The sequence below is a fragment of the Heliangelus exortis genome, chromosome 13 (genome assembly GCF_036169615.1).
Source record: "Heliangelus exortis chromosome 13, bHelExo1.hap1, whole genome shotgun sequence".
NCBI classification, from domain to species: Eukaryota; Metazoa; Chordata; class Aves; order Apodiformes; family Trochilidae; genus Heliangelus; species Heliangelus exortis.
This window is the reverse complement of record NC_092434.1, coordinates 19,278,441-19,292,593: the sequence shown is the minus strand read 5'-3', so window position 1 is coordinate 19,292,593 and position 14,153 is coordinate 19,278,441. Positions and strand designations below refer to the sequence as shown.

General features: G+C 47.0%; 1 protein-coding gene across 1 annotated transcript; it reads left to right on the top strand.

Annotated features, from left to right (window-relative positions):
* The first annotated feature begins 4,731 nt into the window (after positions 1-4,731).
* On the top strand, positions 4,732-13,677 carry LOC139802221 (ankyrin repeat domain-containing protein 26-like). The gene is made up of 12 exons (XM_071757158.1): positions 4,732-4,794; positions 6,064-6,124; positions 6,601-6,671; positions 6,978-7,119; positions 8,041-8,126; positions 9,367-9,621; positions 10,782-10,934; positions 11,795-11,958; positions 12,153-12,246; positions 13,116-13,257; positions 13,412-13,551; positions 13,660-13,677. The coding sequence occupies exons 2-12, from the start codon at positions 6,094-6,096 to the stop codon at positions 13,675-13,677; spliced, it is 1,296 nt and encodes a 431-aa protein (XP_071613259.1). The 5' UTR covers positions 4,732-4,794; positions 6,064-6,093.
* Positions 13,678-14,153: the final 476 nt, after the last annotated feature.

The window sequence follows — 14,153 nt, the reverse complement described above, 5'->3', positions numbered from 1 at the left end:
TGATCCCAGAGTTAGAAAGAGCACAGGAATTCCAAGGAGTTTCATGCTGGAGGTGAAAGATCCCCATACAAAGGAAGCTCTGCTGACAAGAATGGGGAAATATGCAATACCAACTCTTAATGCATAAGTATGGAACTAACTGAACTGACCAAAAAGGGAACAAGAGAAATCATGGGGAAGCATTGGAGTGCCAAAGCAACCAAAAAAAAGTAGTTTAATATAAATGTATTTAAGAAGGCTTACATGAGGTGAGCAGAATTCCATCTCTTGCTTCCTTTGATAAAATCCAAAGCTTGGAAAATTTTTCCGTGTGCCTGTCTTTAACTTTTTCCATGTAGCCGTGTTTAACTTTTGTGTTTTTCCTTCCCCACCCTGCCTCCAGGGAAGCATATGCCAGAGGAAAGAAGAAAAAGCCTTTCTCTTTATCCAAAGAGCCCTCCTCCTCTGATGGTCCCATACCTGATGAGTTCTTGTGTGCTCTTTGCAAAGCCCTACTGACTGATGCAGCTTTTATTCCCTGCTGTGGGATCAGTTATTGTGAGGAATGCAAGTGTTCCTTGCACGTTTTTTTGTTAATTCAAAACAATCACATCTGATGTTCTGAGAGCAGAAACAGGAGATAACAAAGTTGTAACAGTGAGACTCAGAGCCTGAGGCAAGTTGCTGCTTTTAAATTCTCCCCTGGCTGATGCCCAGCAATGGGGCTAATTACAGCCATTAGTGGCTCATTTCAGGCTGGCTGCTCAAAAGCTGGGCTGCCTGTGGAAGGTCAGGCTGGTGCCGGGGCCTGCAGAGGATGTGTTTGCAGCAGGGAACTTTTAAGAAGATTTTCTGTGTAGCTGGGTGTGGCACACGGAGCATGGTGACAGTTAACATTTGTGTTAACATTTTCCCAAGAGTTAGGGAAAAGATAGTTGTCCTGCCAGTAGGCCAGGAGAATTCTAGATGTCCATTTCCCTCTAGTTGTGGGTTAGGCTGGTCTAGGGAAACACCGTGTACTTGTACAATGGCAGTGGAACTTTTGCAGTGAGCTCTGTGGAGTCAGAGGAAGCTAGTTTGCCATTTAAATATGTGGTGAGAGACCAGAAGTGGTTGTGCAGACTGCAAAGATGGGATAAGCTGGTGACAGAGAGCTCACAGCATTCAGCACAGTATTTGATACAAAAAGCCACCACACACCAATAGGGGGTCACTGCCTAGCTCTGAGAATCCTAAGTACAGCCAGCTGGGCACCATCCACACAAGAAGGGTTATTTTTTACCCTCTCTAGCTGCTCATTTTAGTTGGTTATGAAGAAGCCTCTTCCTCAGGGGAAGAACTTAACAATTCTTTGTATGACTCATTCCGATGGGGGAGAGTTTCTCAGCTTCTCTCAGATGCCTTTTTCTTTCCTTCGTTTTCCCCCCCCCCGTGAATTGGTTCGGCCCCTTCTACCCCCTCCCCCCCCCCACGGGGTGGTTCGGCCCCGCCCACCGTTGCCCCTGGCGAGTGCCGTTGGTGGTGACTCTACGGTTGTGGCTCCTGTGCTGAGCTGTGCTGGTCTCTGCCTCTCTGGCTGCTCGTGCTCCTCGCCGTTGGTTTGCTCCTTGCTCCCGCCTCATCCCTGCCTTTCTCCTACATCCCCTGTCCCTGCCTTTGCCCTTCCCTTCTCCTGACTCTCCCTTTTATACCCCCCCGGCTCGGCCGGCTGCCTCCCACTGCTCCCGCAGGGCTGTGCCCGTGCCGCAGCTCGCAGAGCTCCTGGGATGGGGCTTTTCAACAAGAAGCAGAAGCTTCCCTGCTCTGGCAGCGCTCCTGGGCAGCCCCGCGCTGCTGCTGCTGCCGGCACCGGCGCCCCTAAGCCTCAGCAGCAAGGTCTGGGCAGTCTGCACGGTGCGGCTGCCCGCGGCCACCTGGCCTGGCTGAGGCGCTGGCGCTGGTGGATCAAGATTCGGGGCATCGACCGCCGCGACAGGAAGAATCGGTGAGGGGCTGTGGCCGCTGCTGGGACACCTCGGGTGGCGTGCGGGAGCATCCCCCCTGCAGGGTTTGTGTGGGATCCCCTTGGAGCTGATTGCTTGCAAAGCAAGATGTGCCCTGTCAGCTGGGAGGGGGAACTTGAGAGCTTTCCAGTGCCGGGAGCTGCTGGGTGGGCGCCAGTGCTCCTGGAGGTGCGTGCTGCTGGGCTGCCGCTTGGCCCTTCTCTCCCTGCAGGGTTCTCTTGCAGCTGCTGAGGCCTCCCCAGGTCTCTCCTGCCCTGTGGGTGATGTGTGCGGGGTTGCAGCAGCAGCAGGAGCAGCAGGGTCCCCCGGGCTGGGTGGTGCCACAGCTTTGGTTCTTTCCTTGTCTGTCAGTGTTAAGCTCCCATGTTTAATTCTCAGGACACCTCTCCATCTGGCGTCTGCAAACGGCCACACAGAGGTCGTCACGTTTCTAGTAAGGCACCGCTGCCAGTTGGATGCTGTTGATAATTTTGGGACAACACCCCTGATGATGGTGAGTGAGAGAAGTTCTGCTCTTGGAAGAGGGGCTTATTGAGTGTGCATGAAAGGAGAGGTGTCTGGCAGGACTCTTGTGCGCAGAGCTGTGCGGAAACACGCCTGTTGGATTTGGAGTGGAACAGGCACCTGTCAGGTCATCTTTGCAGGTGCTCTTCTTTGCCAGTGGTCAGAAGCTGGGCGAGCTGTGATGGAGTGAAATGTGAGTTTTGGAAGTCTTCCCTTTTTTCGTGTGTTCTCAGGCAGTGCAGTTCCAGCACCAAGCCTGTGCTGGTTTTCTGCTGAAGTGTGGTGCAGACCCAAACCTCAGAGACGTTGTTGGCAACACCGCCCTCCACCTGGCAGTCCTGTCTTGCAGTCCTAAAGTTGTGGAGCTGCTACTTGATCATAATGCCAATCTTGATGCCAAGAATAAGGTACATGTTTCTATTTCTAAAGGAAGTTGTTTCAGAAAGTGGCAGCAATATTTCTGTTGAAGACTATTTTTGACTTCGATGATTAACTTGGTGTATTTGTCTGTCCTTTCAGGAGGGCTTTACCCCACTCAGTCTTGCTGTCTCCAAAGGTCAGGTAGAGACAGCTGAGTTTCTCCTGAGAATGGGAGCTGATGTGCATGCTCGAGACCAGCAACAAAGGTAAGGGGTTTATCCACATGGGTCCCTTGAGTATTCTTTCGGTGGGATTGCTGAGAGGCACAGCAGCCTCCATGTGCACTGAAGTGTTGTGCGTGTGGCAGCTTGGTGTGACCATGCAGTTGTGTTGACTCCCTCTCCCATGTTCTTGTTGCTTTTAATGGAACCTGCTTTTTCTTTTGTTCATTGTCAAGTAATGGGAGAGCAAGCTGAGAGCACGCAGGAATGAAAATATTGACTGTCTGTGTAAAATGATAACTTCATAGCACATCTGGATCTTTCAGAACCCCACTCATGATGGCTGCTTCTGTCGGGAAGATGAAATTGATCCAAGTTCTCCTGCATTACGGTGCTGACATTTCCCATAAAGATGCTGATGGGCGGGCAGCTGATGATTATGCTTGTATTTATGGGTATCCCAGGTAAACATTTAACTTTTTGGTTCAATGAAGTGGTCAGTTATAAGTGTGGCTGTTGAATAATTTTGTTGTTCCTTCTCTGATGTGGTTAGGTGTGCTTATAAGTGTGGCTGTTGAATAATTTTGTTGTTCCTTCTCTGATGTGGTTAGGTGCGCTTTGTGAAAAGCTAGGCTGAAAGAGTGTACCAAGCAGGAGTTAATAACTTGGAATGTGCATCTATAGGATGAAGGTGACTGCAGGGAACACTGAAGTGTGTACCAGCCCTGCAGAAAGTTCTGTGTCTTGCCCTTCAGAAGTACTTAGGAGTCCCTGAATTCATGTGAACTGTGTAGGATGAATAAAAAATGGCTGTTAACTCTTCTGCTAAATGTTACCTGCCAGGAAGTGGTTGTTTTTAACAACTCTGTTTCCTCTCTCTCTCTCTTTCTTTAGTCTTAGTGAGCAGCTGTCAGAAAGTGCAGCTCCAAAGAAGGCAGAAGCAGCTCGTGCAGGTGACATTAAATTGTCCTGGGATCAAACACCTACCTCCTTCTCTGAGGTTTTAAAATCCAGTCTGTCCTTACGAGGCCACATAACCCTAAAAGAATCTTAGGAAATTAATATTTTTATGCAATGGAATTTAGTCTTGTGCTTTACCTCTCAGACCCTACAGTGGAGGTTTTATTCTCTCTGGGTTCTTAAGGGTGTTTTATCAGAACTGTGTGGCAAATGGACAGCAGATAGTGTCCAGGGGACATTTCTTGGCATTATTACTGCAGTCTCTGGCTGGCACCATGAAGCACGTGTCCTGCATCATGAGAGTCTCTTTGCTGTGCTGCAGTAACAGGCTGAGTGTGAGGTTAAGCTTTTGGTTGGGTTATGCTGTTTGATTTTCTTTCCCTTTTCAGAATAGTTTGTAACTGGCTAGAGCAGCAGCTAGTATTGTCTCTAGCATAATATTACACATCATACTACATGAACTAGTAAAACTTTTCCCTCTGCTGTGTACTCATGTGTGCAAGGAGTACCTTGTTCATATGTACTGTTGAATTTTTAGCATGCCAAATCTAATTTCACCATGTCGTTTCGTGTTTGAGCAGGAGTGGAAGACTTTTCCAAAGGAGGCTTGAAAAGGTGAGACTTTACAAATACCTACCACTTCCTTGAGGGGTGATCTGGGAGGCACAGGTGTCATCACTTTGCTTTGCTTTTTAAGCAGATCTGAGAAAAAGGGGATTGGTGATGGTTGGAGTGCTTCTGCAGAACAACTGGATTTTACTCCCAAGGTATGGTGCATTTCCAGGGAAATTGTCCTGTGAAAAGGAGTTATTTGAAGGCAAGTAACTGGGATTGAAAGCAACTGCAGTTCCAGCCAGCACTGCTTCCTCCTTAGAACCTTAGAGCTCTCTTCAAGTACCTCAAGGGAGGTTGGAGTAAGGAGGGAAACAGCCTCTTCTCCTTAGTGAACTGGGATGGGAGCAGAGGAAATGGATGGAAGCTGCACCAGGGGACGTTTAGGATGGGTGTTCAGAAACATTTTTTCACTGAGAGGGCTGTCAGGCATTGGAATGGCCCAGGACAGTGGTGGAGGCACCATCCCTGGAGGCATTGAAAAGGCATTTGGAGCTGGTCCTTAAGGACATGGTTTAGTAGTTAGATGATGGTGTTGGTCAAAGGTTGGACTGGATGGTCTTGGAGGTCTCTTCCAACCTGTACCATTCTGTGATAGAAGCAGTCTCTGGCCTGCCAGCCTTTCTTCTGCTCTCAGTTTTTCCTAACAGACCGTGGGTGTGGCAGAGCATGCAGCAGAGTTACGGTTTGGCACAAAGGAGGAATAGGTAACGACATAAAAACCACATTGCTTCATTTCTTGGTGCTCATTTGGGTCAGGTTTGCAGACCCTAAAAGTTTCTCAGTTACTTTTATAATCTGTTCTGTTCTTCTCCTGTGAGGTGATTCTTGTTTTCTGTAAATTTGGTGTTTCAGTCCAAACAGATAGAGGAACAGGGCATTTCTTTGTGAGGACCTCCTGAAATCCTCCATCTGCTGCTGCTCCTTCCCTCCCCATCAGGTTCCCCCACCAGCACTCAATGGCTGAGTTACTCAAACAGGTTCTTTTCTATGAGATGGCATTCTGTGCTTGTGTGTCATCTCACACTGCACATTTCCCCTCTTTTTTGGAATGCTCAGGCAGTGTTCTCTTTGTCAGCTCCAAGCTCTGGTGCCTGCTGTTCTTACTGGTGTGCTGAAGAATGAGCAATTTGTGCAGTGATGTCGGGAGCATCTGTTGTGTTGCAGTGGGGTTCTGGAGGGGTGAGGAGCAGGAGTGTGGCAGTTGGAGATGCCAGCATGTTTAGTTTTAACATGATTTAATTTTCTTGCCTTGATGTAAATGGAAGCGATGCATTTTTCTGGCATGATACTAAAATTGAGGGGTATTTTGGTTAGTGTACTTGCAGAGGCTCATTTAGGCATCAAGTCTAGGGATGTAAACAGTTCTTTGAGTTTGTTTCTATTGAAAAAAAAGTTTTGCAGAAATACATCTTTCTTTACAGAAGCAGCAGGAGCCAAAGGTGACACGGCGCATGAAGGCTTTCCAGCAGGGCAGGAAAACCAGTAAGCTATCTGGGAAAGATTGCATGATAGACTGATCTGTAAAAGTAGGCTTGCTAAGTAGAGTTTTGTATTTTTTTCTTCTCTAGTAGGCAAGAAAATTAACTTGTGAAGACACGGCACTTTGTAATTTCAGAACCAAATAAGCCATATCCTTAAGATTAAGCTATGAATCCCCTGCTAAGCCTTTGTCCCTGGCCAAGCCCTTCCTCTGCCCTGCCCATCCCTTCCCTACCTCCTTTTCCAGACATTGCCAGGTGACTCCTCTGAAGTGTGTTAGTCTGGAAATTTGCCAATTGCAATTAAATAAATAACTCCTTTTGTTCACATAGATTTTTTTTTTTTTATTCCTTGTGCTTTTAGATGATAGCCACGGTTCTAGAATCAAAAGTTACTAAAGAAAAGCCTCCAACATAAAACAGTGGAGTAGCAGGGTGATATAAAACCACTGAGTGTCTCCTTTCCTCCCTGGTGTGTAGGTTCCCTGCCACCCATGGAAGAAGTGGAGAAAGCTGAGGATTTTCTCTGGGCTTCTCCCTGGAATTCTGAGGTACTTTGTGCGAAGGACAGGGAGGGTAGGAGGGAGATCCAGGAGCACCCGAAAGCTTGCAGTAACTGAAATGAAGCTGGGCTGAAGTGGGGAAGTGCTTCTCAGGGGCTGTGCAGAAGCAGGGCCGAGACTCAGGACCTCAGAATTCTGCTGAAGATTTATTTCCCTGGAAACACAGAAGGCCTTGTAAAAGAAAGCAAAGTTTCCCTTTTCTCTTCCACAAAAAATGTTCTTCAAGCTGTCAGTGGGTAGCAAAGCAGATGCTTGTTTCTGCTCTTACCAGCTTTTTTGTTTCATCTCTTTCAGGAAAAAACAGCTGAACAACATGGAAAAGAAGAGAAGAAAGAGCTTGCTGTAGAGCTAAACACTGCCATTGCTGGATGTACAGAGAAGTACTTATTAAATGGCAGCCCTGATGAGCCCAGCACAAGCTGCAGAGAAATCAGTGGTGAGAGAAATGATCTAGATCCAGATACTTCCTCTGTGAATATAGATCCACCTAGAGTAAATGAACTAAAACAGTGGTTGACTTCTGAGGTTGCAAATTTTATCCTGGCCTGTAAATCCTGGTGGCCACTGGCAGAGTAGCAAAGCAGCTTTTGTGCCTTTTTTTTTCTTTTTCTGGAACCTGACTAGATGGTGTTGGATTGCAGATGGTGCTCTATGCAGCAAGTGCTCTTCTTGCTTCTGTTGCTGTGTTCTCCTTGAAGCAATCTGACCAAAACGTGCAGATGGAGAGGAGGAGGAGGACTGGAGTGTCTTGGGTGTGCCAGTAGCATTCTCTTTCCTGGCGGGTGCTGTTGGATTGAAAAGCTGTGCTTGCTTTTGGCTGAAGCCAGGGAAAGCTTTGAGTGGAGCTGAGGGAGAGCCCTTCTGTTCCAGTGCCTCAGCTGCTCTGGTTTTGAAATGTAGGAGGTGTCTGCAGTGCCACCCGTGTGTGTGTGCGCTGGAAAGCATTGCCAGCTGGGTCAGAGGGGAGCACTTTTGTTCCTCAGCTCAGGCCTCAGAGCAGGAGGAGGAGGCACCCTTTGCGTTGTTGAAAGCATCTTGCTCGTTACTGCATGGACCACAGTAGAGAGAGAGATCCTGCACCTTGAAGACACTGGAGTGAATTATTTGTGGCCATACTGATATTCATAAGCTTTCTTTTTTACAGAAGAAAGTTAAATGCCACCAAAGAAAATATTTAACACATATTTAGCACATTAAAAACTCTATTCTGATCATTTTGTCTCTAGCAGCTCTCAAATGTGAGGGGATGTGATGTTTTCTGTAAAGATTGTTCTCACCATTAATCAAGATGCACTCTCGGAGTAAATAGGTAGCATTAGGTCATGCTGGTTGTAAAAATCTGTTGTTTTCATTGTAGGTGAGCACTCAGGATCTACTTCCCATGTGTCATCACCAGCAAAAAAAAGAAGCCTAAAGGAAGCCACTGACAACTCTGGGGTGCAGGTATGTGAAGCCAAATATTTTTAATTAAGAGTCTGGACTGGTAAGTGGCATTAGAGAGTAAATTGCACTATACAGTAAGGTAAAGAAAAGTAACCAGAAAGTGACTAATGGTGATGGCAGAGTCGTGCAGAGGAAGGTTGTGCTGCTGTCTGAAGTTGGTACAGTCCTCTTAGGATGAGGAAAAATCCTTGCCAGATGCAGGATATTTGCTGTACTGCTGCTTTGTTTCCAGCTGGTTTCCTTCAGTTTTGCCCAGTGTTGTTCCTGCTGTGCTGTGCAGACAAACAATGCAGTCAAATGCTTTTTTTTTTTTTCCCAATGCAAAATGCATATTGAAGGGAAGAGGGAGATTTTTCAGTAACAGGCTGATCTGTGTGATTAAACATGCCTGGTCTTCCTCTTTGTGAGAGAAAGCTCATGCAAGAAACCTTGAACTTTGGTGACCTTTGAAGCTTTCCCTGCCTCTGCAAAACATGTGTGTGTTTGGCCATGTCAGGAAGTGTAGTGAAGTGAGGCAACCAGGTGCCACTAATTGCGAGGTAGTGGGCATAAGCTTGTGTTAAGCCCACCTGTGCCTGATTAGGGCAGGCCCCTACTGCGCATGAGCAGGATTAGGGGGCCAATAAAGCTCACTGCTGAGGAAAGCTGGGAGGAGGAGGCTAGCCGCTTCTTGGAGCAGTAGCACTGATCCAGGCTAGTCAGCCCTGAGGGCAATAGGCTCAGAGCATTATTCATGAGTTTCTGCTGGAACACCTGGCTGGACCTTGGAGCGCCGTGCCCTAAAAGAGGTTCATCTTGCTACATCTGATAGAGAATGCGGCAGAGACCTTGATCTGGCCCATGCTCAGATGAATCAGAAGAAAGGGAGCTAGTCCGGCGCAAACTAGCATTAGCAGAAAACCCAAGGAGTCGGGTAAGAAGATCCACTACCTGGCAATTAGTGGCACCTGGTTGCCTCATTTCACTACGAGGAAGTGTTTGAAAAGGATTTTTTCTGAGGGCATTCATGAGGGGAATGGGGCAGGCATCCTGTTGGTGTTGGGCATCTGGGGCAGGGCTGGGCAGAGGGGTCTGGAGTGCTGTGTAACACCTCAGGGGAGAGCGGAGCACATTATTTCCACTTCCGGGACACGGTTTAGTGGGCATGGTGGTGTTGGTTTCCCAGTTGGACTGGAGGATCCAGAGGTCTTTTCCAGGCTTAATGATTCTGTGGTTCTATGCTATGACTCTGTCCATGCAGGCGGCATTGGCCCAGCTCCAGAGGGAAAGGCATTTATTCCATCAGCTGCTGGAAAACCTGCAGGAGCAGCAGCTCATCCAAGGAAGGGCAGTGACTGTTGCCCAGGAATGGTTTAATGAAGTTTTCCAACAAGTCAGTGCTGCTGCTGAGAAACAAGTGTACATGCTGGAAAAGAGGAACAAGGCATTAAAGGCCGATTGCACTGATTTAAGAGAACAAATCTCTAAATATGAGGCTGACAAAGTAAAAAGAGAGGTAAAGTATACACTGTTTGCAGTGTTGAAGGCAACTTTTTTGGTGTTAATTTCTGTTTGTGTTTTGAGCCCCCTTCTGAGCGACCTTCCTGTTGCTCAAGAGGTCAATTTCAGCCACTGACCTAAGCTTTCTATTGTGTATTTTGTGATGTGTAGCAATATTTAAATTTGTTCTTTGTGTCTGTGTTAACTAATTAGCTGGTCAGAAGACTTGTTAGGATGTCATTTAAACTGTTGTTCTGCAAATTCTACCAGTCCCAGGCAGAGTAAAGGTTTAAAAGTTGCCATGCCCATTTTGTTAATCTTTACTTTCTGGAAAAGAGGAGCTAGTCCTGTTGAGTAATTAGACACTGGTGTGCTGTTTGCCTGCCTTAGTGATGTGAACAGTGCTTTAAAATTCCATTTCTTTCTTCCTCTCAACCCCGGAGCGTTTGAGCTAGGTGAATACCTGCCATGTGTCAGATAACCCCCTTATTCTTCATTTTTTGGGTTCTTTGAGGGAAGAAGGAGAAGAACTCCAGCAGTGCTGTCAATGGTTTTCCCCTGTGAATCACTTTGTATTCCTAGTGCCAAAATACCAGGTTCCTTTGGGAGATGGTAGTTGGGTGGGTGGCTGGATGAATGGAGGGCCTGTCCAGATTTGTGAAGGCAAATGTGTCAGCAGGGAGGCAGTTGTTACTCTGAAATGAACTTGGTAAGGAAACAGACAGAGATGTGTTTCAATATAAACCTCAAGTGTTTGTCAGAAGAGCTTTCAGATCCAAGTATTCATTTAATTCCCCTTGTAGAATGGAGAAACAGACCCAAGAACCATCTAATACAAAGTCCTGCCTTTAGTCACCAGAGTAATATCTGCAGTCAAACTGTGACAAGAGATTGCTTTGAGTTTTGTTAAAAAAATACCTGATTCAGGTATGCCGGTGTAGTGTGCAAGATGATTAATACTTGAGCCTTTCGTAGGTATTAGAAAACAGAAATCCTCATGAGCAGCTGGTGATAATTTAGAGGTGCTCAGCTTTTGACTGCTGGTGGCAGGCAAAATTTTCCTCCCTTTGGGATTGAGTCCCAAGACAGGTCTAAGTGTATAATCATATAAGTTAAAGTAAAGGCATAGTTCATGTTCTTATAACCTTTTTTGTGCTCATCTAACCATTTCATCAGGGCAATGTCAGAAAGCTGCAGCAGGAGCTTGGTGAAGCTCTTAAAAAGCTGTCTGTGGCAGAAGCTTCGCTGGAAGTTGCTACGAAGCGCTGCAGGAACCTGGAGGAAGCCAGCCTGGGCTTGGAAAAGGAACTGGGAGAGGCTAAATCCAAGGTACATGAATTTGTCCCAGAATTCCAGAACAAACTCCAGCACATCCCAGAGATGGGATGATGTGTGGAGGAATCACACTAATAAACTTGATGTCCATGTCCGTGGCATGAGGACACGGTGTCCTGACTTGGTCTGAGGTTAGTGTGTGGCAAGGTGCTCTGCAAAAGAGACTGACGTGTCTGTTGCTCATTGCATGTGGTTTGGCCCAGCAGTTTGTCTGATTTCTGAAGGGCAGTAGAAATTCTGGACTGCCGCACTTGGGCTTCTTTATGCTCACGGTGCTTCCCCTCACCGCCCCCCCCCCCCCCCCCCCCCCCTCTGGTAACAGAGGATGACAGAATCTTTTTGGTTGGAAAAGACCTTTAGGCATCAAGTCCAGGTGTTAACCCAGCACTGGCAAGACCACCATAAAATCATGTTCAGAATGGTTTTGTACCTTATTCTCCATATGTATATATTCTGAAACAGAAATCATCTTTATCTCCTTATGAGAGGGGATGAAGTGACTGAAGGCAGTTTAGGAGAGGGATCAAGTTTCATTTCAGTTTTCAATGGAGGAGGAAAGCAGTGGGTGCCATGAGTCCCTTAAAGAGTTGGAGGGTGAGTGTTGGTGCTTGGAACCATGCTTTAGGGGATCAGGAGAGGGATGGGAGAGAGCAGTCTAGAGGATGGCAAAGTAAAAGGGTTTGTGTTCAGTTGCTAGTAGAAGTGAAAGTTTAAATGTATTTCAACTGATGACAGTTCTTTGGGTAGCAGGTGTGTGCAGACATGGGCAGTCATGCTTGAGTTCTTCAGCAGCAGTGGTTTTTTCTCTAGAAGAGTTCTCCCAGCTGATATGGATTCTTGCTGTGTTTTGACAGTGTCGGGAACTGGAAGAGCAGCAGCTTCAATATGAGCATCAGATTCATCACTACAAGGATAGGAAAAGAAAACTAAGAGAGAAGTCCCAAAAACTTAAAGACCTCCTGTCATCATCTTCTGAGACCAGGGCTAGAGTAAAAGAGCTGGAAGAGCGTGTGCAGTGGTAAGAGACTGACACAGAGAACCAAGGTGTCTGTCGCTGTCTGGGGTTGTGTGAAAACCACAGCACAGCCTCGTTGCATCACAGCAAGTTAACAGATGGTTTTGAAGAGGCTTTTGTTTGTTTTTTCCCCTGCTGCTCTTTAAGAATTGCTGCTCTGGTGGATTTCTCTAATAAGGCCTGTATTTCTTTTTAAGCCTTTCCATGGAAAACGCCAGACTGGAAGGCAGAGTCCAGCAGCAAAGACGTATGATTGAAGCCCTTGAGGGAACCCTGCAAGCCTCTGCCTCAGTAAGCTGGTCCTCAACTTGCCTTGTTTTGAGCTCCTGAGCTTCTTACCGATTGCTGTGGGGAAATGCTAAGATGAGGTTTTCCTGGAGAGCTGAGGGGAGCTCAGTTCCTGCTTTCTCCTGCATACAGGGTGCTGGGACAGCATTCTGGCCCATCCCCAGCTTTCTGGTTTTAAGAGTTTTCCATGGTAATTCAGGAAACGCTCCTTAATGCTTTAAAAGTGCAGGATTTGTCCCAAATCCAGTGGTGTGACTGTTGTCTGCCTTAGGCCCCTCCTGGCCTCAGATGCCGCTTCAGACACTTGCTGTCCTGGGAATTCCTCAGGGGATATTGATGGCAAGCAGCTTGTGCCAGAGGCCTGACTGGCATCCCCAGGCTGGAACAAAAACAGACTCCCCAGAGCTTTTGTTGTGCAGAACTGCTTTTCCTTTGGCCACTCGGTGTGCCTTTGTTAATTTTTGTATTGAACTGGTGCACGAGGGCTCTTGTGAAGACTGCTTGTGCAAGTGTGACTTTGCTGTACTGCTGCTGAGGAGAGGAGAGGAGAGGGACGGTAGTCAGGGTGCTGGTCCTTCCCCTTTGGTTCACAGGGCATGGTTTTCAGATGCTCCTCCTGATGGTTTTCACTGAAGTTTCTTTGTGTCCCGCATGGTGTTCTCCCTCTCCTTGAAGAAAAGAGCAGAGGAGATGACTGCAACCAGTTTTACAGTGACCTCAAACTATGGCCATTTTGATCATTGGTGTTGGGTATAATAGGAATAAAGAGGTGAAGAGGTGGATGTAGTATTCATTTTCGGTAAGGAGGAATCTACAACTTTCAGGCTGGAAAGTCAGAGTGTGTCTTCTTGCTTCTTTTCCTGCTTTTGTAGATTCATGACCACCTGGAAGACTTGATGACCAGCTTAGGAGCATCACGGGCAGCTGCAGAGGAGCAGCACCAGCAGCAGGTACATGAGAGGCTCGTGTGTTTTCTGCTTTTCTTTTTCTTACAGAGTGCTGCTAAAGCATCCAGTAAACTTGTGTTCTAGATAGTTGAGCTGGATCAGCAGGTTCTGTTCCACTTTGGTGCTGGATCTGCTAGGCAAATCTTGGTCCCTTTGGGTAGCAGCATAAATAGCACTGCTGATCTGAAAAGTTTTTCCTTTTGTCACTGTTGCTCTCACAGCTGCAAAAGCAGGTTGTGCCATCTCTGCCATCAAAGGACTTACACAGCGTGAGGAAAAAGAGGCTGAAGCCAAGATTGCAGCCTGGAGACCATGGTTCTCCACTTGGAAGGGAGAAAGAAAGAATGAATTCTTGAAACAGGTGAGCCCAGGAAACCCTCCAGAGGACCAGCCAATACCCAGCACCACCTTGTTCACATTTTGTTGAGTACTTCTCTATTCAGGTGTTTCTCTTATTCCTGCTCTTCAGGCTCAGACTCTCTTGTGATCCTTTAGGGATCCTCCAGGAAGCAGATAAAAGCTAGCTGGGTCCCTGTGTCAAAATTTTGGAGTGGTTGTATCAGGCAGAGCTGCTGGCGGGGTTTGCTATCAGCTTACCACATCGAGTAAGGATGCAGTTGCCCATTTTTCCCTGGATTTCTTCTGGTCATCTTCTGACCCCTGTGTTTCTGGGCAGGGTAAAATGTTTCATGCTTCCAGTTCAGTGTCTGGAGGAGCTGCTGCATGTTTTGAGGGTAGTGGGAGCTTAAAAACCTTGCAGAAAAACATACTGAAGGAATGGGGGGCAAATGAGCTAGTGCCTGGGAAACAAGAAACAGCTGCCAGGTTCCAAGGAGCAGTATTTCCCTCTTCTTCTTTTCTGCAGAGGAAAAAAATGTAAGTAGAAATTCAGAGCAGCTGCCAGCTCTTGGCTGGTTTGGCTTAGAGAACAGCAAGAAGGAGAAGATGATGTGAATCAAAATC